The sequence below is a fragment of the Erithacus rubecula genome (assembly GCF_903797595.1).
Source record: "Erithacus rubecula genome assembly, chromosome: 11".
Taxonomy (NCBI): domain Eukaryota; kingdom Metazoa; phylum Chordata; class Aves; order Passeriformes; family Muscicapidae; genus Erithacus; species Erithacus rubecula.
Genome location: NC_136663.1, coordinates 10,290,650 through 10,314,870, shown reverse-complemented (window position 1 = coordinate 10,314,870; position 24,221 = coordinate 10,290,650). Strand labels below are relative to the sequence as shown.

The window sequence follows — 24,221 nt, the reverse complement described above, 5'->3', positions numbered from 1 at the left end:
ATTGTTTGTCTAACAGGCAGTGGCCTACAGGAGTGTTGGTGATCTCTGGGGAGGGGATAGTCACATCAGGCTTGTTCCCAGCTGCTCCATTTCATTAGCTTAAAGCGCCTGGGTTCATTTTTGATGCTTCTCCAGGAGAGCAGCAGCTCAGGCTGCCACAGGGATGTTACAGCAACAGGAGGGAGAACATGCAAAAAAGTCTGCTGTGGAAAGCCTGGCTGATTTTACACTGTCCACCTTTTAGTATCAAACACTGCTTGTTGCCATTGGTGTGTGTGCATTGCTTCTCCCATGCTACTCATCTCCAAGAGCACTGGGTAATTATCTGGCCAAGGAAAACTCTGGGGTGTAGGAACTTCATGGGTAACAACCTGCTCAGATTCCTGAGGGCTGAATGCATCCCACCTTTTCCTCACTGAAAATACTGTTTCACACACAACTTAGCTGCTCTCAGAGTTTGTTAGGCAGAACAGAGTGTCTACACAGGACAAAATGTGGCTCAGAGTGTATTTCACAATGTCAGATTGAAGGTTCAGTAAACACAAACACATTTCCCACAGCTTGCTCTGTAAATGAATGCTGCAATGCTTCAGTGTGTGGGAGATTTATATGGGAAGGGTCCTTCCTGCTGGGAAGTGTTTTTGCTGTGAGTTAATGCCCTGCTCCTTGTGCAGGATTTGTTACACAAGTGTGTGCTGAAGCATATAATGCACAGCCAGAAACGTGTGGAAATCTTCATTCTTACATGCCTGAGAACAGTTCAAGAAGAGGATGTCAGAGAGGGAAGGAAGGGAGAATGTAAGGGTCAATCTAATTTGCTTTCTCAATGCCAAATGGCCCTTTCAGACAGGGTTATCCAGCCAGTCTGCTCAGCATGGACTCATGCACACATAAATAATGCCAGCATGGCTCAAGTGAGGGGTTCGTTAAGAAATATGATTTCCGTCTTCTTTAATTGAAAGATTTTTTTTCCATGAAGAGTATTAAAGTGGTGTGTTCAATTCTATTTTAGACTTCCAAGTATCTCCCACTTTCTGGAGGCTAATTCATTGTCTAGCCAGCTTGTTTTACTGTGTGCCTACCAATCCACATATGTTTGTGTCCTGAAAACTGCTTGTTGGAATACCAAAAAACCCCAAGCAATTTCTAAATTTCCTTTCTTGTGAGAGATTTTCCCTGTGCCAATTCTGCAGATTTGTTCTGTTTTGGATTTGGGTCTACCAGAGTACTTGGGGAGGTCTAATAGGAACTGTCCAAAGCAGGCTGGAGGTTGTCTTTGTTTTGAAAATGAAAAAAACCTCTGAAAAGACACATGTGGATCCTCCAGGAATGCACCATTACTGCCCCTCCTCACAGAAGCAACAGGGATAGGAGGCAACCCTGCTTATCTTGAGTTAGAAGATGAGAAACTGGTAAAGGGTTTGGAGAGCAGGGGATGGTGTGGTTCTGAACTTAGAGATGGCCTCACACCTTTGGCTCTTGTTACCTATTCCCTGTACTTGACTAAGGTCCTTTCATGCTGTGTGCTTGCCTTGCTCTCTGATTTTGGTGGTTCTGTGGGGACAGTTGGTGCCAAAGTTGGCTGCAAACAGCTGAAGCATTATTCTGCAAATGCATGACCCATCAGCAAAGGCAAATCTGCCTGATTAACTTCTCTGGAGAATTTCTTCCTTCTTGTTTGCAATAATAAAATAGTTGAGGCAAGGTCACATGCTATTTATAGCCGTCTCACAGCTCCTTGCTCTGCTTGCCTGGGCAGTAAGCTGTGCACAGACACAATGAGATTAATCCTTCATGACACTGAACCTTTTATTTCCCTTGTTGTGCTTGCAGGCTCCAGAGCCTCCTTCCTCTGCAGAGCCCAGTGCACTAAGCCTTCAATAGAACACAGCAGCACTGGAGCTGTGGAAAAATTTAGAAAAACATTAGAAAAACATTATCTGTTCAGCAAACCAGGGATTGTCTGCGAGGTTGGAGACTTTATTTTCTAGGTCAGCTGAATGGTTTGAAATTTTTCATCACAAGCTCCATGCCAAGATCATGCACTCTCCAATTAACTGAAGTTATGTGCAGGTGGGGTGCAGTCCTGGCACAGCAAGAAATACTGAGGGATCTGACATATTTTTCAGTGTACAAACCTTACTTCTGTTCCCCTCAAAAAAAAGGTTTAGATTGCAACTATATTTTATGTGATGAAGAAACTTTAATGTAGAAGCAGATTGGATTAGGACAGTCTGCCACAGAATGCTTGACAGCTGCCAATATCTGATATTATGTTCAATGCAGTGGGAACTCATTATGAAAAATAGTCTGAGGTTACATCATACCTGTGACCTCTTGTCTCAGGCAGTCAGAGTTGGTATTGCTTTGGCTACATTCACTCTAAAATCCTCTGACTTCCACACATCTTTATCCTTGTTTTTGCCCTGAAAGGCTCAGGGTGAGCTGGGAGCAGCTGAATACCTGCAGTTGCTGTGGCTGCAGCTGCTTCCCCCATAAGCTGCAGTGTGTCAGTGCTCAGCACAGGCAGAGGGGTGGTGGGAGGGCAGCCCTGGCTGCATGAACCACTCTAAAGCTGTGCAGTGCTTGTCTCACAGACCTCTTCCACTTCCTTATCCCCACTGCCAAGCTCCAGAGAGCAGACTTAAAGGACTGCAGGTTTTGGGTCCTGGTAGCTGGAGCCATGGTGCTGCTGTGGGGTTTTTCCCTAGGGAAGGAGCAGGAGTCTCTGCCAGCTTGCTGAGCATCTGCCACAAGAGGGGATTTGGTCAGAATTCCTTTGTCTGCAAGTAGTGAAGGCAGGTGTGAATTCAGAACATGGGGCTGAGGTGTTTGGGGCAGGTGTGAGTGATGAGGTGAATCCTTTGTGATTCTCTTTAGGGGACCCAGCAGCCAAAGTGGGGTAAAATCAAGCAGCAAGTTAGACATGTTTCAGTGAGACAGCTTGTTTCTTCAGCTCAGCAGGTTGGTGACTGTGGTACAAATCAGGCTGCTCAGCATGGAGTTTGCTGGCTTAAACATATCTTGAGAGGTACCAGAATGGCAGTGAATGGTGAGGGTCTGTTAGTGGTGTTATGTGTCACCATGCAGCCCCTAAAGCCCCCATAAAGGATTTTCTCAATGGTTATCAGTGAGAATTGGGTTCAGTTCTCTAGTGATGATCAAGGTGCTCACTCAAGTTCCTTTCTCCAGCCTGTGTTTGTTCCTGCACAATGCTCCAGTTGCAGCAGGCTGGCTAGTCCAAGCCACCTCTGCAGGCTGGAAGCCACAATCCCACTGTAGCCCAGGCCAGCACTCTCCCACATTTGCAGTTTGAGCATTTGCAGTTTGCTGAAATTCTTTTATCTGAGATTCTGCTGCTTAAAATAATTTTTTCCTATTTTTCTGTGAAATGAACCACTCCTAAATCACAATGAGGGAAATAAACATCTTCCAGCATCAGAACCCAGCAGTGCCTACATGTTGTGTTTTCCCCTTCTGGGCTCTAGAGGTTGGCATGTTAAGGTCAAAATGGACAGGGCAGGGTGTTCCCAGGGCTCTCTCAGTGCTGATGCTCTGATTTCTTGTGTCTTTTTTGGGTTTGGTGCAAAGCTGCAGCAGCAGTCCAGCGATCTCATTCCAGTGGGGTGAGCAAGCAGACCTTAGAGCACATACTGAGGTTGTGAGTCTATATTTGTCATTTTTTCCTTGCTGATTTTCATTTAGCAGTTGTTGTGCAAATATCAAAATCTTCTTGTGTTACGTGCTTGCACATGCTTACAGCCCCCAAGTTGCTTGCCATTCAAATAAACAAAATTACTACTCTGTGGGAGAAATGCTATTATTTTTATTGTTATTACTTAAAAACAATGGAAAATCAGTCACAAAGAAAGCAAAATTATTTTTTTCCAGTGACTGCACAGTGAGATTGTGACAGGGCCAGGAACTAAGTCCAGGTGTCCTGAGTCCCAGCCCAGACCTTTAAGCACCAAAATATCCTGCTTCTTGTGAATGCAGAGTGCTTTGGCAAAAGTTTCCCCAGTGTTTCATAACTAATGTCAGAGCTAGACTCTGAACGTGTCTTACCAGTTAGGAATTTTGCTTTTATATACACTCAGCCACTTAAAAACTCCCCCAAACTTAGCAGCTGTTGCCTCCTTTGTGTTTCTTGAACGTTTCTAAGGCAAAGATGGAACATGATAAATTGAAAAGCACTGAGTTGAAATGTTCTTCTTCGAGTCCACTTAGCAAACTCCAAAGGTCATGTCTGCTGTGTAGAGCCAGCAGGACTAGACACAGTGTGAGCCTTGTTTGAAAGGGATTTTCTCTTGTCTAGAAGTCAGACTCATCCTGTTTCACAGGAGTGGATATTATCCAGAAGAACTAAGCCCATCCTGGGATCTCAGACAGCTTCCTGAAAAGGATCTAGAGCTAAGGGGATAAAGAACATCCACAGCAGACTGTTGCAGGTTGTGTCTTGAGGGACCACTTCCCTTTCTGAGAGGTCTTTGGCCCCTTTTAAATCTGCACAGGCAGGGTGCTGTTTGTGAATAGAAATCTGTGATGTGGAAGAATTCTCCCAGGCGGCTCAAATAGTGACTTCTTACAGTGATCTGGATCAGGTCAGCAGCTCACATCTCCAACAAACCTTTTATTCCATCTTGACTCTCTCTAACCACCAGCTGCAGTGGCATTCCCACAGACACTCAGCAGGACCTGAAAATTCCCTTTGTGAGGTGCTCTGCTCAGTCCTTTCTCCCACATCTGATGGTGTCCAGCTGCAATGAACTTTTCCAGAGTGGGATTATGTTGAAATGGTCTATTTCAAAATGGAATGTATGTTTCTGAATAGGAATGTCTTTTTTTAAAAAAAAACAACCAAAACTTCAAAACTTTTACTCTGAAGGGGTTTTGGTTTTTTTATGTGCTGTTCCAGTTAAAAATTTCTTATAGTCATTTTTCATGCCTGTTGGAAAGCCAAGGGATTATTATGGAGAGTGGTGTCCTTTGGAAAACTCCAAATTAAAGACTGGAATAGATGTTGTTTTTGCAGTAAAACCTGGCTTCCCTGCACATGTTGTCAGTACAGAGATAATCCTTAAAAACTTCTGAAGTTTACACAAGGCAAATTTTTTGCATTTCTGTGGGCACTGCAGCACAGCTGTGCTCTGGTGTGCAGACCTGGGTAGTGGGCTGGGTGCTGTGGCTTTCACCTTCCTTTTGGGGATATTCCTGTGTGCTCCCTGGGCTGGCTCTGCCCTGGAGCCTGCCTGCCCTGCTGCAGGATGACAGGATGTGAAGCTCCTGCTGATGTATCCCAGGGGCCTGAGTGCAGCTTGCTGGTGCTCAGTGGTGTTGGCTTTCTTTCAGAAGCAAGTGTTTTAGTGACTTCTCTCTTGCTAGCTCATGCAGAGGTTTCACCTGAGCATCTGTTCTGCTCCTGATGCTCCCAGCAGCTGCCATGGGTGGCACTAACAGTTCTGTTTGTGTATGAGGCTTTCTCCAGGGTGAAACTGATGTCTGGTCTCAGTTCTAAATCTCTAAACCCACAATAACTTGGTATATCAAAATAAGCTTCTCTTTATACCTCTGCCACCATCAGCAGAGTCTGGCCTTTTGTAGCTATACACAGCTGAGCTTAATGAATGGTCCTCAGTCCCCATCTCCAAGCAGAAGGCTTCAGCCTGGACATAGCTCAGCCTCTAAGGTAGAGAGAGCAGTCTTTGCAGCTGCTTTTCCCTCCTCTCTACATTTCATGTTTCCTGAGAGCATCTTTACACCTGGGACTGTGCAGGAGGTTGGGATATCTGAGTTAAGAGGATGTGCTGCTGGCAAACAGGCTGGATCCCATCACCAACAGACCATGTTGCAGTGACCTGTCTGCCTCAGACTTACATGGGGCTTTCCTCTCAGTTCAGCTTTTTTCTTCAGCCTCTGCATTCAGGTTGTCCTTTATTATCCCATCATTGCCCAATCCAATGGTATCAAAAGGATGTCAGAGGATGCAGCATGAACTGCTATGTTCATCTTCCTACATCACCAGTCTCACTTGGTTTTTCTCACCTTGTTACAGCTGAACAAGCTGGAGGAAGCAGCAAATGCAGCCCACACCTTCTTCATGGCAAACCCTGAGCACATGGAGATACAGCAGGACCTGGAGAACTACAAGACCACATCAGGGAAGGTCAGCTTGGTTGACCAGGAGGCCAGGCAGCACATGGTGAGTCTGAGCTGAAGAGGTGCCCACCTTAAGTATCAGGAAGTTTGGAAAGGAGGAATTAGGAGGCCAAGAGAGATAAATCTATGAGTGGGAAAATTCTTACCAATGGAGCAAAACAAACTCTTCCTTTCAGCATTTTCACTTAAGGGAAGCCTGCTCCTGCCTTCTCTAGGCACTCTGCTCTTTGATTGCTACATCCCCAGCCTGGTCCCTCTATTCTGAGAGGTCATCCTTGGCTATGAACAAACACCAGCAGACAGCTTTGATGGCAGCCTCTGTGACAGATCTCAGCTCCTGTGTGTTGTCTCTGTGACAGATCTCAGCTCCTGTGTGTTTTTTCTGACCTGAATTCTCCCACCTGGGCAGGGTGCTTGCACGTGGGTGAGGGTGCAGAGTGGCAGGCAAGAGAGTGTCAGCTGTCTTCACCTCCCCAAAGCAAAAGCCCAAGGGCCACCCCCAGCTTCCCAATTTCACAAGACTCAAGGGAGCAGGAGTGGCTGCTGGATGTCATTAATGGAGGTGCTCATTAGGGGCCCTTATAAGAAAGATCATCCTAGGTCAGGTCTAATCTGTTCCCTTGACATTCAGTGTCGTCGTTTGGTGGGAAGGTAAAAACAAAACAAAACAAAAAAGATTTTAAAAAAAATATAGTGCATAATCTAGGAGTGGCACTGAGGATTCACTAACTATGGAGGAGTTCAGAAGAGTGTTTATGTAGGTTTATTAGGTTCTACTGGTCCAAAAGTCCATTGATGGCTTAAACATGATTTGGTGCAGGTAGTTGTACCTGATAGATATCTGGGAGGATTGTCCTGTCCCTGTCCCTTGTGCCTTCTTTTGAGAAGCATCTGCAGGTGGCAAGGGCAGGATGCTGTGCTCCAGGCAGTGCAGCCTGCTGATGGTCTGTGTTCTGCCTGCTCTGCAGGAGGACTACAGTGCAGGGGTGAGGCACTATGACAGGGAGGAGTACGAGCTGGCCATTGAGCTGCTGGAGCGTGCCCTGGGAGGATACTACTCTGAGGATGAGGATTGCCAGACCATGTGCGAGGGGCCGCAGAAATTTGAGGAGCACGAGTACCTGGATTACAAGGCTGGTCTCTACGAAGCTATTGCAGGTGAGATCTTTTTGCATTTTTAGAGTTCTCACCCTTGGCCCTGAAATGTTTTTAATTATTGAGTTTGGGCCTTTGGCTGGATTTGTTGAAGTGTCTTCCATCCCTGCTGCTGGTGAGTAATGCTGCAAGAGGCACCTGGAAGCCCAGAAAGTGCAAACTGACAGAGCAGTGAACTAGAACATCTCATTTGGGTCCTGAAGAGAAGCTGGGCTAGAAGAATTGCATTTCCAGATGTGTAGAGTATTTGCAGCTTTGCATTAGAGTTGGAAGTTCAGGTGCTTTATCATAAACTGCTTCCATTTCCCCTGCACAGTTCCACACACCTCCCTGGAATCTAGACATGGCTTTTGTTTATGTTTTTTGTTTCTGAGAGCATATGAAGAGAGCAGCAGAGTTCTCTTGGCCATGCTCCAAGTGGCCAGGAATGTTGCCAGAAAAGCTTGTAACATGGATTTTCTCCCCATCCAAAAGGATGGATTTGTCATTAGTGGAGGCCCACCTAATTATGATCTTGACTGAAGTCTCTGGAGAGAATTGAATGTTGCTGTGTAATCTTCAGATTTGCATGTGTGGCTCTGAGCCAGAGAGGATTAAAACTGTTAATTGTCAGTAGAAATGAGATTACATTTAATTAGTCGTAAGGGAAGGAAGAGCAATAAATTAAGGTTTGTTTGGTGACAGAAATCTTATTTATCTGCTTAGGGTCTTGGAGTTGCATCAAGCCCTGAAATCTTGCTGCTTGTATGGAAAATACTTCACTCAGATGCAGACTGCTCTTTGGGTTTGCATAATTCTGTTTGTGTCGAGACAGGAAATCTAATTGAAAGAACCACGAGGAGAAACCACCAGAATACTGGATGGGAAGCTGCCCTGGTGGGGTTTGTTTACCCATACAAAAAATAGAAGTGTTGGAAGGGCTGACTTGGTACCAGTGTGGCTATCAGCTGATCAGGCCTGCTATCAGAGCCTTGACCAGGACACCAGGGGCCACATCAAGAGAGCTTCAGTGGCAAAGCAAGCCCAGGTGTGCCTGGCCATAACATCCCCAAACCCCAGGAACATTCAGGCACCCCAGGAAACAGGAAGTTGAGGGAGGGAAATAAGATCTGTGATGCAACAGCTTTCCTGTTGGAAACTAGGGGATTCCTTCCAGGACAGCATAATCCAAAGTTCACCCCTGGTCCAAGGCATCAGATCCAGATGTTTCAGTAGGGAGTGGGAACACATAATATACCAAGAAAAGAGAGCTTAAATCTCTTAAAAACTCATTTCTGTTTTCAATCCCAAACTGATTTGCTGTGCTGCTGCTTGGGGTTGAAACACTCTCACCTTTTCCCCTCAGGGACAGATATATTTCAGTGAGCTGATTCCAGTCTATAAGGCCTATTTCCAGAGCACTTTTTTCACTACCAAGAATAAGCAGTGCTTCTCAGTGGTGGATTGATTATTTCAGATCTAGGATGCTTAAACAGGTTTAAATTACACAAATATGATTTATGTCCTTTCACTTCTTGCTTTTCTTAATGTAATAACCCTGGATGTGCAGGGTAAGTCAGATAACTGCTCAGACTACCTGTCAGGAGCACATAAGCACTGTTCTGAGTTTCCACTTGATTTCATCGCAAATTCCTGAGGTGGTTTTTATGGCAGCACTAAGAAATGCTTTGGTAGCTGAACACATGGTTATTTTCAAGCCTGTTTGTTTCCTAAGTTTTTTAATGGTGTGCAGAGACAGAGCAAGCAAAGTAGATTCATAAGTACATTGCAGCAAAGGCTCCAAAATGGAATCAGATGTCAGTGTTGGCTTTGAAATGGTACAGCTGGTACAACGCCCATAGTGTGGGCTCCCACCAATTAAGAGACTTTGTTAATGGCAAATGTTTACCATGTGCTTGTGACTCCCTGGGAGATACCTCATCTTTGAGAAGCAGCAAACATTTCTGCTGCCCAGATTTGCACCTCAGACATTTTGGACTGGCCTTGCTTGGCCGTGCTGGGAATCTGCACCAGCCCCTCTTAGCTAAACCTCCCTGTGCCCTCAGGAGCTTTCTTGCTGCAGGAAAGGAGAGGATTCCAGATGAGCTGAAGGAAGGGAGTCTGGAGCTGGATTTCATGTGGCTGCACATGTGGCCACCTTGTCCTCACCTCTCTGCTTGCCCTGTGGGTGTGTTTTTGGGGTTGAAGTGTCACCTGCCACCTGCAGTCCCTGCACGCCCCAGCCTCCCTGGGCAGAAGCAGCAGCTCCTGCCACTCAAAAGAGATGCTCAAGCTCCCTCTGCAGTTGACAGGAGGAGGAAGGTGTTTCTTAGTGGGGGTAAAACTGGAGCTGCAGCTCTGTCAGATTGGCTTTGGGGAGGAACCTGAGCTCTTTCCCTCGGTGCACATTCACCCACTAGGGCAAAGCAGTGTGAGTTGCACATCCCTCAGCTCAGGAGCTGACAGACAGACAGCTCTGTCTGTCCCAGTCTCAGCATCTGCATCAATGCAGGGGCACCAGATGTGGAGGGTTTTTGGACCTCTAGTGCTTTACAGGCACTAAACCTTGGAGCTTTTTAGGCTTTTACTTCGTCAGGCAATTTTTTAAATAAGCAAAGCAGCTAATAGTTAAAAAGTTTATTTATTACAAAGTACATTTTATTACAAAGCACATTAGTTTTAACAGCACACAGACAAGCAATGGCAAAAAGTAATGGCAAAGCAGCTGGCAATAAGCAAGTTCCTAAAAGCCACAATGGCTAAAAGGAACAACTTTTTTTAATACATAATTTTATATAGGATTTTTTTAACAAGCTAAGACACAAACTTGGACTATTACTTTTTAACTTATTAGAATTTTAGGGGTTTTAGCACACTAGGTTACATATAGAACTATGAGCACACTTTATTTTGTTTTATTTGAAAAATGTAAGCAATATTTTTACTATAGCTTTATTACGTTTAAGCACTGTTTACAACTGTGGGCTTGGAGCTTTTACTGAAGATATTAGTATGTTTTAACTTTTACTAGAACACTTACTGCTACTGTGGCACTTGAAACCTTTTACTTACTGAAAGCATTAGAATTCACTCTAAAATTACTGACTTACTTTTACTTTAATGTCTACTTTACATGTGAGTGGGTTAATATAATTTATTCAAAGGCTTTAATTCAATCTCTGCGCTCTGATTTCTCTCTGAATTCTTCAGAGAGACCCCTGACTCACGGGCTCCAGCACCAGCTCTGCAGTAAGCTGTAACTCCCTCCTAGCTATTTACTGTGGTAGTCTCTTAAGAAGGAGCTAGGCACTGCATAGGATAAACAAAGGTTCAAAGAAGGCTCCTTGCCTTTCTCAAAGTTTGTAGTTTATTTCATGGTGGTGCCAGGGCAAAAGAGCAGGAGGATCTCAGGTAACGGTGTTTTCTAGGAAAGGGTCAGGGAGGGGAATTTGGCTCTCTGCCAATAGGATAGGGACAGGTTAAAGCATTCCTTGTACCTCTGGTATTGGGTGACAGCAGAGCTGAGCCCCTTGTGTGTGTTTCCTGGCAGATCATTACCTGCAGGTGCTGGCCTGCAAACACGACTGTGTGCGGGAGCTGGCCACGCGCTCCGGCCGCATCTCGCCCATCGACAACTTCCTGCCCCTGCACTACGACTACCTGCAGTTCGCCTACTACCGAGGTACTGTGCTGCTCCCACTGCACCTCTGGGCACTTCCACCATCCAAACTGTCCCGTGGGGCACTAAGGCTGCTGCCCCCACTGTCCACGCCACACTGGTGCAGAGGCACGGTCTGAAAGAGAAGCAGAAACATTAGAAATTGTCTCTTCAAACATCAGGTTGGCTGAAATACAGTTAAATAGTTTCATGGAGGTGTTTTAGATCATCAGTCAGGTTTTAAAAGCCCAACCTGTAGCTTAAACATTGCTATTCTTTAAATAAATCATGCTTTTTAAGGGTCCTTTCATTTGTGTTTTGATATCCATACCATTTGCGATTTGGGATTTATATGTTTCACATTTTCTGAAATGAACTGATACATCTTCTAAATTAATATATAACAGATATATGAGTTAGCTAAAGCTTATCCCAAGATGCCGATTTTTGCCAATTGCCAAATATTTTAAGATTCACAGTAAAGTTGAAGGAGTTGGCAGCATGGCAAAATGTCAGGGGTTGACAGTGCTAAAAAATAATGCCAGCTGTGTGGTTCTGAACATATTTTATTATGTTCTGTTACATAAAAGAAAATGGAAATCTGCAGAAATCTGCTGTCTCAGGCTTCTGCTAATAACTCTTTACTGGAAAGGGCAGACTGTGGAAGGGTCAAAATTTCTATTCAAACATAAAGATTCTTCATTCATCCACACAATGAGAAGAAAGCAGGAGGCACCCGTTGATGTGTGGTTTACAGGTTTCTTTTTCCTCTGCCCAGTGAGAGGTTTGCTGTGGTGGGTAAAACCCCCTGGGCCCAGAGAGGTGCTGCACAGATGAGAAGCAGTTTGATGCTGGGCAGTACCCACATCCTGCCCATCCAGCTGGATCAGTCTGGATACCATCTGGTCTGTGCATGATGGCAGAAGAGACTTGTCTCTGTGCCTCAGTTTCCTTGCTGTGGAGTGGTTGAGACCAAGAGCATGAAAAGAGCCCTATGAAGTGCTGGGCTGCCACTTCAGCTGATGGGGAGCTCAGGCTGTGCTTCCCTCCCTGCAGAGTCCCCTCCTGGGCTCTGTGGAGCCCCCTGTGCCCCCCTGACCACTGTTGTGTTGCCCCCCAGTTGGTGACTATGCAAAAGCCCTGGAGTGTGCCAAGTCCTACCTGCTCTTCCACCCGGACGATGAGGATGTCCTGGAGAACGCCGGTTATTACGAGGGTCTCTTGGAAGGTACAGTGGATCCAGCCACCATCAAACCCAGAAAGGTGAGAGTGAGCCACACCTCAGAGCTCTTGCTGGGAGGCTTTAGCAAAAGAATCTGCTGGAAATGAAAGCAGCTTGGCAGTTTTCCTTCAGTGGGACTTTGAAAAGAGAAGCAGAAGTGCTGGGCTGACTGGTGATGCTGAGGTGGTGATTTTCAGGGTGCAAGGTCAGAGTCACTGGTGTGGGGGAGAAGGATCTGCTTTAAATGGGGGTTCAGCCTAGTAAAGCTTGATCAAGGGCAGGGAGGGCAGTACCAACAGTACCAACCACCTCCTCTTGCCCAGTGTTCCAGCCAACATGTGGATCAGCCAATGCAATGAAACACCAAGCAAAGGGCAGCATCTCTTCAGAGAGGGCTGAAAAATATTTTCCCGGGGGAGGTTGGGATCTCAGCATTAATGTCAAGTCTCTTAGCTTGGAGTTCAGGGCTCAGCCTGTTCTGCAGGGAGTAGCTCTGCTATCACAGGGTTAGGCTGGGGTCAAATAACCAAACAGTGTGTGTTCCATGACCCAGCAGGACAGGCTTCCTCTCCAGTCTGAGCAGCCTTTATCTGTGGCCTTGGGGCTGCCTTCCTCACCATAGAGAAGTTCCTCCCATGCCATCCCAGCCCTGCTCATTCCCCTTGTGAGAGTTGGCAGGAACTGGTGTTTCCATTCCTTTGGGAATTCCTTGACTTCCAGGCAAATCAAGGGGAATTTGGTAAAGTACTAAAGAATAAAAACAAAATGATAAAATGGAAAACAAGAAAAATTGTTTTTCCTCACAAAGTGAATCTGAGAAAAAATACTCCTGAAGTTGACAAAAACATTTAGTTATTTACAGTGTGTTGAAGTTTTCTGTAAAATATGAATTTACTTTTGCTTTGCATGATAGTTTTCTAGGAGAAATACCAGTGTTTTGTTTACCGATTTTTCATTCAAAATGAAGTCCTCTGATGGACAATTTCCAGCTGGCTGTGCTTTGTGGCCCCCATCCAAGCACTCTGAGTGCATCCCAGGGCCAGGCCATGGGCTCCATGCAGGGAACTGAGGCACAGCCCAGCCAGGGTCCCTGCCTCACCAGCCTGAACTTGGCCCCATTCTGCAGCTGGGATTTCTCTGGCCAGCCTTTTGCCCAGATATTTTGAGGCTCTCCAAGGTGCTCAGGAGTTTCTGCCAGCTGTGGACATGTGTTTTGGGGATTCAGGCTTCCTAAATGAGTTGCTGAACACTTTTTGTGATTGGCTCAGCCTTGTGCCTGGGGTTGCTCCAAGCATCCCTCACCCCACAGCAGCGTGCAGCATTGCATGAAAACCAGAGCCCTCCGAAGCAGAGTGCATTGCCACTGCCTTGCAGAAGCTGGCCACGTGCAGCTGCTGGTGTTTTCTTGTCTTTGCAGGAGGCCAGAATGCTGCTGCGGCGCCACAAGCTGGAGTCCCACCTGCTGCAGGCGGCTGCGGCCGGGCTGGGATACGCCTACACGGAGCCGGTAATGCCCCGTGGCTGCCCCCAGCCCCTCTGGGCTCGCAGCCCCAGGAGCAGCCCCTCCTGCCCCTCTCCTATGGACCCACTCCTCTCTGGGTGACTCACAGCTGGGTCTTGGCCTGGCTTGCTCCCTGTAGGAGAATAGTGATGGCAAGGCACAGAAGGTGTTCCTGGGGTGAAGGAGAGGCATGTACAGCCTCATCCAGCTCTCTTGCCATGGTGTGTGAGTCTCATTTACTGCCATGGTGGTGGGCTGAGACAGATGCCTGGGCAAGCTGGGCTTCCTAGGTACTCACACTGTGCCAGTTTGGGTTCTCATGTTCAATCTGATGACCTCAGGCCATTGCCCAGAGTTATGTGGGATGGAGGCAGGGAGGCTGGCTGATGTTCCTGGGAGTCAGGCAGAGCAGGGAATGCCCTGGCTTTGGCTGGAGAGTTAAATGAAGAAGTTTGTTTTCTGTTTTCCCTCAGAACTACTGGAACAGGTACGGCACCCGCCAGGACGAGCACAGGTGAGCCACAGTTGCCCCACCTCCAGCCTCACCATTCCCCACCATCCCTGGGATCCAGGAGATGTGCTCGTGCTGGGGACCAGCCTGCTACTCAGGGGTTCTGCCCACCCACCCACCACACCACCAAGGTTCAGTTTTTTGCCCCTTACCATTGCAAACATTCCCACAAGAACCTTATTTTACCTGGGTGCCTCAAAACCAGAAACGGTCCAGAGGAAACTTGATGGATGAGGCAAGTGGTGCTGGTCAGATTTATTGGTGTCTGTTCTTTGTTGGTGGAACCTGTTGCTCTCATTACCAGAAAAGCAATGTTTTCCACAGGGCAGGGTGAGGGCTTCATCTTGTATGGTTGTAGCATTTGCACAAAGTACTGATTTGCTTGGGATTTTGTGTAGTTTCCAAAGGGTGCAAAAGTGCAAGTCCAAGAACTCGTGGCCAAGGTCATGATGTTCCTGTTCTCTCTTGCTCCTCAGTGTCCCATCAAGTATCAGCAGTGAACCAGAGGATGGGCCCCGGCTGTCCCTGACCAAGAGACCCATGCCAAAGCCAGATCGAGAGCTGAAGGAGGGTAAGGCTGACAAAGATGGTTCAACAAAATCAGGAGATTCTTCTTCTTCCTATTGCTAGAGACTTCAGGCTGCAAAGGCTGGCCACTGAGTAATGAGGGCTACTCCTTTTTAGGGGAGTTCAAGTTTTGTTTAAGAGACAGAGAAGTTTTCAGTGCTGCCACAGCATTTCTGGTCTGTGGATCCCAGTGCACTGCTCTGCCCTTGGGCTTGTTTTTCCCACCTGCTGAGCTACTCAGTACAGAACTCTGAGATGTGGAGATGGGAGGCTGGGTCTTCCTCACCATGGGGAGAGTGACACCAGCAAACAGTAGTTTTTCCTGCAGGTGCTTTAAGATCAGTGTGTTCCCTGCTGTCCAGGCTGCAGAAGGATGGGTGCTGGAAGCAGCCTGTCCTGATGCTTTGCTAAATGTGCTGGGTCACACCATGCTAGCACCCACCTCTCTTTGCAGACTAAGCTTATGATTTCATGTCTTTGCTCACATGAAATCACTTGTTTATAAGCCTGTCAGCAGACATTTCAACTGATTTCAGCACATTTTCAGCAACCACAGAAAATACCATAACATCTACTAAAGACAGGATTTTTCCCCTTAACAATTTCGAAAAACAATATTTTAGCCAAGCACCAAAGCAGAGTCCTTTCTGCAAAACAACAGGGTCTCAAGCCAGGAGGTATCTTGTGTCTCCAGTGAGCCAGCTCCACAGCAGCAGGCAATTAAACCTCCCTGTAATGCAATGGGTGGTAGCACTTCTGGAGGAATTTCACAGCTTTCCCAAGCCCAAGTTGTGTCCAGCTGGTCAGTGTTGTGTTTAGAGTGTTGTTATCCCTTCTCTAGCTGTACATAAAATAGGCACATACCACAGGAAGATACCAAAGATCTTGCTTAACCCAAGAACTGGTTGAATTATATTTGTTGGCCTCTTTGCTGTTTATAACCAAGTAATTTCAGAGTCCTTCTTTCTGTTTTTATTCCTTTTTATGCTCTTATTCTGGTTTGCTTGCAGAATGTTTTTGTTTATGAAGAAAACTGAAACCATCAAAAAGAAAATGGGATTTTTGTCCATCCAGTTGCTGCCTTTCTCTGTTGTCGCTTTTTTCCTTTCTGTCTTCTTACTTAGAAAAAGAAAAGGCTGAAAGAGAAAAGTCTATTTTAATTTTGTACTCTTCTGTTCTTCTGCCCTTCCCCCCTTCCTCCTTTCTGCCAATTCTTTCACTCCCAAAAATCCAAAGAATTCCTCAGTTTCTTTGGGGTGTTTTTCACAGAGCACAGACACAGGAAACAGGTTTGTCTCTCTGTTGGTGCTTAGAGCAGGCAGAGGCAAGGAAAGCAGGTGGGAACCCACTGTCAGTGTGGGACAAGGGTTCAGTGTCCATGGCACAGAGTTCCATGGGAGGAACAAGAAGAAATATTGGAAGTCTTGAGTGTTGCCTTCCACGTTCACCCCTCATGTGCCTGTGGCTGGGGAAGAACAAATCTGAGCTGGAAAACTCAGCCCTGTGTTGGAGCCTGCCAGGAGTTTGGAGTTGAGAATTCTGATTCTGATCCAGCTGCATTTGCAATAAGTGTGGTTATCGAGCAACAAAATCTGCACACTGAACACCAAAAACATCCCATCTTTTCTGTTTCCAAGAAACCTAACTCTGCAGAAATGAAGCTGTGGGCTAATGACAGGGCTCTGTGGGGTTTATGTGTCTTCCATAGGCCAAGGAGACCTGCCAAGAACACAGTTTGGACTCAATAGACAGGAAAAGTAAAAAGTTAAAAAGCATTGTCACAGAGAAGTTTCCTTGTGCCACATGGTGAGAGGAACTCTGCAGCTCTGTTTCCTCTATTTCATTGCCTGTCTGTGACAACAAAGAGTTTTCTTCACAATTTAGATGTATTTCATCTTTCTCCTGGAGAAACATTTGGTTTAGGCTTTTATTGTTGCCATTTTTTCCTTTTTTTTTGTTCGAGGACACGCATGGAAGAAGCTTCCAAAGATGGTTTAGGGGGCCTTGCTCTAGTTTTTTGATCAGTCAGGTTTGTTGGGGATGTTTTGAAATCTCTCATAAAAGGATTGCAGACAGAGAGAGGCAGCTGGATGTGGGGATGGCAGGGACAGCCATGGCAGCTCCTGTGCCTCAGAGATTTATCCTCAGAGTCTTCTGGCTCACCCACTCCCTGCCCTCCTTCTTGCAGGAGAGCAATGCTTGCTGCAAGCTCAGCACCATGGGAGGTTTTCTCTGTGTATAGAACACAAAAAACACTGATGACAGCTGCAGAGAGTGGCTTTGCCTGCCAAGCCAGCAGCATCCACACAGCACAAATGCAATGGGAACCTACACTGGTGTTGACAGCTGGGCTGGAGAGCCCAGTTAGCCACTGTCCCTTTCTCTCCCTGTGTACCTCTGGGGTTTGGTGTTTCCAGGCTGGTCCCTGCATTTGCAAGGTAGCTGTTGAGAAGGTAGAAGATGCTGATGCTCCTGCAGCACATTGATTTCATCTCCTTGTGTTCCCATTGCTTCTGTTTCTTCTGTTACTGATGGCAGGCCAGACTCTGCTCTCTGCTGTGGAGCTCTTTGCCTGTCAGCACACCTGGGGGACTCCAGCTGGCCTCCAGCCACTGTACAAGACATCAACAAGGCCAGGGCATGTTCAGCAGGATGGTTTTGTGTCTCTCCTCAGGGGGCCCTCTTCTCTACAGCGATGTGAAGTTTGTCTACAACTCTCAGCAGCTGAATGGCACCCAGCGAGTGCTGCTGGACAACGTCATCTCGGAGGAGCAGTGCCGGGAGCTGCACAGGGTGGCCAGTGTGAGTGGGCAGTGGCCCTGGGCTGGTGTCACAGCTCAGTGTGTGATCAGCCTCTGGAGAGCTGCTGAGTGTTACAGCTGATGGCAGGGTGCCTGTGGAGAGCAGCTGGATGCCTGTCCCCAGTGCACACCCTTAACTGCAGCAGGGGACATAGCTGCTCCATCCTGGGCTGTCCTTATGAGCATGCTGCAGGACAGAGCCTGTGCAGAGAGAGATATTCTCTGTGTTATAACAACCCCAAAGTTTGCTCATCCATCTGAACATTCTCATCACCATTAACTGAGCTTGGGAAGGGACTGAAGGTGCCTGAACACCCTCAGTGAGGAGGTGGGTGGTTGATATCCAGCATCTGTTCACAGAGAGCTGCTGCACCTTTCCACCACAACTCACCTGGCCCAGTGAATGCAGCCCTGGGTGATCTGGTGAAGATGGTGCCATGTACTTGCACTGCAGATCCCTCTCTCCTGACAAACCAGTTCACTCCTCATCTGCACTCATGTCTTCCAGGGGATCATGTTGGCTGGAGATGGTTACAGGGGCAAAACCTCCCCCCACACTCCGAATGAGAGATTCGAAGGAGCCACGGTCCTCAAAGCCCTCAAGGTACAGCTGCCTCCTCCTCCTCGCCCTGTCCCGTGCCCTCCCTCCCAGTCTGCATCTGCACTGACCCCTCTTGTCCCTTCTCCTTGCCAGTATGGCTACGAGGGCCGTGTGCCCCTGCAGAGTGCCCGGCTGTTCTATGACATCAGTGAGAAGGCTCGCAGGATCGTCCAGTCCTACTTCCTGCTCAACTCCACGCTCTACTTCTCCTACACACACCTGGTGTGCCGCACAGCCCTGAGCGGTGAGCAGGGCTGCAGGGGCCAGCAGGCTGGGAGCCTTCAGCCCTCCATGGGGCGTATGAGGAGGGGGGTGTTCTAATGCTTAAAAGGTGGCCAAGGGCTGGGGAAAGTCAGCATTACACAGCAGCAAAAAGGGGGCACTGCTATCTCCAAACAAAAACAATTCTGGGATGACTCTTGGTTTTCATATCTCCAGCTCTTCCTATTTTCTCATCCCTTTTCTCTTGGCTCCTCTTGTCTGTCCATTCTCCTTTCCACCCCAGCCCCAGTTCTCCATCTCGCTTTCCTGCAGTCAGGAACAGGCAGAGCTGTGCAGGTCTGAGTCCTCAGATGTTGCCTTTTCTCCTCAGCCATTCCTTTCCCCCTCTCACCTGTGAACCACCACCACCTGGAGTGGGGTCAGGGTAGTCTCCACCCCATAATGAGACCCCACAGAGCATGGCATCTCCATTTCATCCATCCCTTCTCGTTCCCCCTTCCTCCACATGGTCCTGCCTAGGCCAGCAGGAGCGAAGGAATGATCTGAGCCATCCCATCCATGCTGACAACTGCCTCTTGGACCCTGAGGCCAACGAGTGCTGGAAGGAGCCTCCTGCCTACACCTTTAGGGATTACAGGTAGGGAGGAAGGAATCTCCCTGGGGGCTTCTCCCCCTCTGGCTGTCCCCACCCATGTGGGTGTTAGTGGAGCCATGTGGGATCTGTCCAGGAGGTGGGGGTCAGCCTTGAGACCTCCCCAGTGCTCCCCTAACTGGGGTTTCCCTCTTCCTTCCCCAGTGCCCTCCTGTACATGAATGCAGATTTTGAAGGTGGCGAGTTCATTTTCACTGAGATGGATGCCAAAACTGTGACAGTGAGTTGGTGCTGTGGGCCAGAAGCTGTTCCTCAGCAGTCCATGCTCAGGGCTCTGGGCTTCCCTGGGCAGCCTGGGGCTCCTACCTTGCAAACAACCTGCAGAGGTGCACAGACCATCTGCTCCCTCCCTAGAGACCGTGCCAAGCAGTAAAGCTGCTGATTAGGGGTTCATCCCACCCCAGTGCAGACAGAGGCATGGCTGGTAGCTATCCCTGCCTGGAGGACTGCTGAGCTGCCACCCCATCTCATAGTCAGACATGAGCTGGTGTCTCCATACAGATGCCTGATCCAGGTCTCTTGTTCCAGTGTGGGTCACAGTGGTGGACATCAGACCCTGAGAGGGACATGGCTCAGGCACGAGCCCTCACCTGTTTGGGGCCATTAAGGAAGCTGGGCAGCCACTCTGTGGTTGGACAGAGGTCTGGGCACCATGCTGGGGTCTCTGGAGAAGCTGGAGGGTAGATTGTGTCTGCTTTAGTGCTTGTGGGTTGATTTGGTTGGCACCTTTGCTCCTGAAGTCCTGCAGGACTCTTGTGGACTCTGCCAAGAGAAGAAAGGGGAGGGAGGGAGGGAGGTAGGGAAGGAAGGAAGTTAGGGAGGGAAGGAAGGGAGGAAGGGAGGAAGGGAGGAAGGGAGGAAGGGAGGAAGGGAGGAAGGGAGGAAGGGAGGAAGGAAGGAAGGAAGGAAGGAAGGAAGGAAGGAAGGAAGGAAGGAAGGAAGGAAGGAAGGAAGGAAGGAAGGAAGGAAGGAAGGAAGGAAGGAAGGAAGGAAGGAAGGAAGGAAGGAAGGAAGGAAGGAAGGAAGGAAGGAAGGGAGGAAGGAAGGAAGGAAGGAAGGCAGGAAGGAAGGCAGGAAGGAAGGCAGGAAGGAAGGCAGGAAGGAAGGAAGGAAGGCAGGAAGGAAGGCAGGAAGGAAGGAAGGAAGGAAGGAAGGGAGGGAGGGAGGGAGGGAGGGAGGGAGGGAGGGAGGGAGGGAGGGAGGGAGGGAGGGAGGGAGGGAGGGAGGGAGGGAGGGAGGGAGCTTTTCACAGCCATGCCAGGCTTACCCTGGACCTCCCTGGGGTTTTGCCATAGCTGCATTTTGCTCTAGGTGGTCACCTGTAGGCTTTGCAGAGAGTCCATGCCATTATGCTCTTTCTGCACAATGTCTACATAGCAGGAGCAAGCTGCACCCCCCCCCTCTTTCCCCCACACCTTCTGCCAGCCCTGCCCAGAGCTGTGCCTGTCCCCAGCGCAGCTCACCATGTCCTGGGGCGGTGCACAGGGATGCCCAGGGAGTTCCCAAGCCCTGGCCCACGGTGAGCCCAGGCAGGGGCAGTGTGTGCAGCCTGCCAGCCCACTGTGCTGTCTCCTGCAGGCCTCCATCAAGCCCAAGTGTGGCAGGATGATCAGCTTCTCGTCGGGCGGCGAGAACCCGCACGGGGTGAAGGCGGTGACCAAGGGCCAGCGCTGCGCCGTGGCGCTCTGGTTCACCTTGGACCCTCTCTACAGAGAGCTGGTGAGTCCAGCCTCGTGGGAGGGAGCTGGGGCAAACCCAGCATCCACAGGAACCAGGACCAGCTTGTTTTCCCCAGTCCCAGTACATCTGTATTCCTCCCATTACACCCCCAGCAGCACTCCCATGGTATGAGCTGGTGGCCCCAGGACAGGTTTTTCCTGCCAGTGCTGGTCCTGGGCACCCATGGGACTCTGTGCTGGGCTGGGGTGCTGAGTGGGATGTGGAAGGGCTCTGTGCAGGGCTGGGCTGGCCGTTTCTGACACCTAGTGGCAGCAGTCTGGTGGATGGGGAGCTCCTCCAGAGCCATGCAGCTCAGAGTGCTGTGCTGAGCCCTGCTGCTAAGACCTCTCAAAGGCGGTTCAGCAACCTGAACTCCATGGCTCTGAGCACCCAAGATGCCTTGGAAGAACTGGGCTGTGATGCCTTTCACCAGGCACCCTCCACATTCTGTTTTAAAAAGCTGCTGTACCATTCCCTGCCTCCCTTTGGTAGCAATTCTGGTCTGTAAAAATAAAAGATACCAGACCAAGCAAAATTAACTGAAGGGAGAATGCCAAACCCTCATTCCTTTGCCTTGTGATGGAGATGGGCTGCAAGGTTTGAGGAAAAGCTTATGTACTTCAATGTCTGTCAGTTTTTTTGCACTAGCAGAAATTCCTCCAGGCTTGGTGCCTGTATGGTAGGAGATGAGCCATGGGCTGGAAATCAACAGCAAGCAGAGGGGACAGGAGCAGAGTGTGCTATGGCTGCTAGTGGAGTGTTAAAAGGGAATTAGAGAACATCAGCTCTGCCCCAGCCACTGCAGCCCTGCAGGGGGGAGGGAGTCACGTATTGAGGTAGAAAGGGATTGGATTAATTTTGCCCAGAAATCCCCAGCTGGAGTCCCAGGCTCTTCCCCATCCTCTGACCTATGCTGCTGGGTCTGGGGTAAAATTCTTCCTCCCAGCAGCCTGAGGCTCACTGCATTAGCTGGAGCAGGCACTGGAGCTCTGCTGTCACCATTTCTTCCCTTCCCTTCTTGCAGGAGCGGATCCAGGCTGATGAAGTGATTGCAATGTTGGACCAGGAGCATCTAGGACCCAGTGAAATGAACATCAACCCAAAGGATGAGCTATGAACTAGGCCAAAGACTTTTTCTATTAAATATTTATTTAATATTGTTAATCTTATTAGAACCCTTCTATTTTTGTACAGAGATGCTGTATAAATTAACAGGTTAATATGATTGTGGAGTTTCAGGAATTTCTTTTCTGTGTTTAGCACGGCTTTTGCTGGAACCCTCATCCCTGTGCCAGCATCTCCTGGTGGGGCTGACTGCTTCCAGAATTCCCTGTTTTTCTCTAGCAGTTCTCAGGACTCATTCAGGCCCACTCTACCCCATTAGAAAACCTATTTTCTTTATTTCTCAATCAAAAATAGCTGCTTCTCTTTAGCATGTGCTGGAGAAAAGTCTCAGGTGTCCTAATGCACCAGTCTTCCTGGTCCTGCTTCCTGCCAGGGGAAACTGGAACACAAAAACTGGAGTTATACAGTCCCTCACCATTTGAAATATGCCTTTTAGGAGAAAAAAACCAAAGGAAAACCCAAGTCCTAGCAAAGTGGAGACATCTCTGCAGCCATGCAAAGATGGTGTTTGGGAATTAATTCTGACCAGAGCTTTTGGAAATCAGCTGCTGAGCAGGGGCACAAGCTGTGCACAGGCATGAAGGGATGTGATCTGCAGCTGACTCTGGTGAAATAGGGTCTGGCACTCTTGTTCAGTCCCTTTGCTTGCTGCTGGCCTGGGAAGATGAAGGATGCTGCTTCACTCTGCTTTCTTTGAGCTTCCAGCCCAGTCTGCTGCTAGAACCCAAAGTTTGTAATTTCTGGGTCCCTGTTGGAAAGCAGCTGAGGCAGTTTCAGTGCCATGGTGTTGGATGGTCATGGTGCAGCCCTGTTCTCTGGATGTCCTGGCTGCATCCTCCCCTCCTGGCAGTGCAGGAGCAGCAGATGTTCATGGTGTGACAGTATCTATTTGCTCAGAGTAGTTCTGATCCTGCCTCAGATGTTGCAGTGAAAGTAAGTAGTCAAGTAACTGCTGCTAAGCCAGCAAGTCATTCCTCCCCAAATTAAATTTTGTCCTGTGTGAGATCAGAGCAGCCCCTGTCTCAATCAGAACAGGCACAGAATTGCTGTCCCAGACATAAGGACAGCTTTTATTTTGACCCAACAGCTGCTTCTGCTGCTGGAACACAGTTCCTAAAAGGCAGGTTTTAGCAATCTTCACTGTTGAAATTCCTGCAAGGCTGCAGTCTATCCAGAAAACACTGCAGGGACCTTTGCTGGAGTTCACATCCTTCAGCTGCTTTGCTCAGCTCCCTGCTGCATTGGCTTTTTCATCAGTCCTTTTCTGCTCCCCTGTGCCAGTTTTGGCATTCCCAGGACTTAAAATCTGCAATAGAGAATTGTCTTTTCTCTTTGCTCCTGTAGCTTGTGCCTATCCCAGGCTCAGAAGCCCCCTCTTCCCATCCAGTCACTGTCTGCAAAGGCTGCAGACAAGGATTGTCCTGTAGAAACCTCAAAAGCTGGTCCTGGGGAAGATAAGGGAAACTCTGTGGAAAAAGAACTGTCAAGAGGGAACTATTAGCATCCAGAAAATGCTGGAAGAGTCATTTGCTGCACCTCCTCCAATGCTGCATCTGCAGAGGAAAAGGCTCTGAGCATTTTTAAGCCACCAGTATTGCTTATTCCTTTGTTGTTATCTGCGTTCCTCATAGATTGTTGAAAAGATTCATCAAGTTGGCTCCCCAAGGAGCTGCCCACAGGTCTCTGCCTTTGAAAAGCCTTCCCTGCTTAAGTGCCTCTTCTCTAACTACTTAACTCCATCTCCCTTTTCAAAGCCAGAGGAAAAGCTGGGGAGAAGAAGGGGAGGGCAGCTGCTCAGTTTGGAGAGCTGACCCCTGTTTCATTGTCCCTCCACGTGCACCTCTCTGCTGCCTGCAAGGCTGGACTCTGCATGCTGCACCTTCCACATGTGTGTGTCTGTGCTGCCATCCCCTACAGCCAGGTGCATCCTGCAGAGCTGCTCCTTGCTGCAGCCCCAGCCCTGCCAGGTCCCACCTGCTGCTTCCCCTCCAGGACCTGCAGGGGCTGGCACAGGCCATGGTGTTTTTGTTGCTGTGTCTAAATCCAGGGAAAATAAACTAAATACATCTGGGCCTGTCTTGGTCTTTCTTCAGTCTTGTTGTTGTCTCTCCTTCAAAAATTAGGAGAGACCAGGGAATTTGGGGTCTGCTTCATGATCGTACCTGTGCCTTGGGTGTTCCTGCCTTAGCCCTTAGAGCACAGCCCCCTGTCCATGCTGGAGGAGGGTGGGCTGTGTGTGTGTGATTGGGCTGTCTGTCCATCTGCCTCACTCTGTACCCAGCTGTGCAGAAACTCCCATACCATGGCCATGCTCCATGGTTTGGTGAGCAGGAGGGAGTCACAGCCCCTGGG

General features: G+C 48.5%; 1 protein-coding gene across 1 annotated transcript in view; it reads left to right on the top strand.

Moving 5' to 3' along the window:
• The window catches only part of P3H2 (prolyl 3-hydroxylase 2), a 62,038-nt gene extending 39,050 nt beyond the window's left edge, over window positions 1–22,988 (top strand). Inside the window, exons 2-15 of the mRNA XM_079315057.1 lie at window positions 6,053–6,199; window positions 7,125–7,314; window positions 10,841–10,972; window positions 12,069–12,211; window positions 13,588–13,677; window positions 14,145–14,185; window positions 14,659–14,753; window positions 17,424–17,551; window positions 18,059–18,154; window positions 18,245–18,395; window positions 18,893–19,010; window positions 19,170–19,245; window positions 20,604–20,744; window positions 21,769–22,988. Coding sequence (XP_079171183.1) covers window positions 6,053–6,199; window positions 7,125–7,314; window positions 10,841–10,972; window positions 12,069–12,211; window positions 13,588–13,677; window positions 14,145–14,185; window positions 14,659–14,753; window positions 17,424–17,551; window positions 18,059–18,154; window positions 18,245–18,395; window positions 18,893–19,010; window positions 19,170–19,245; window positions 20,604–20,744; window positions 21,769–21,861 — 1,641 coding nt within the window. The 3' untranslated portion in view covers window positions 21,862–22,988. The remainder of the gene's footprint in view (window positions 1–6,052; window positions 6,200–7,124; window positions 7,315–10,840; window positions 10,973–12,068; window positions 12,212–13,587; window positions 13,678–14,144; window positions 14,186–14,658; window positions 14,754–17,423; window positions 17,552–18,058; window positions 18,155–18,244; window positions 18,396–18,892; window positions 19,011–19,169; window positions 19,246–20,603; window positions 20,745–21,768) is intronic.
• Window positions 22,989–24,221: the final 1,233 nt, after the last annotated feature.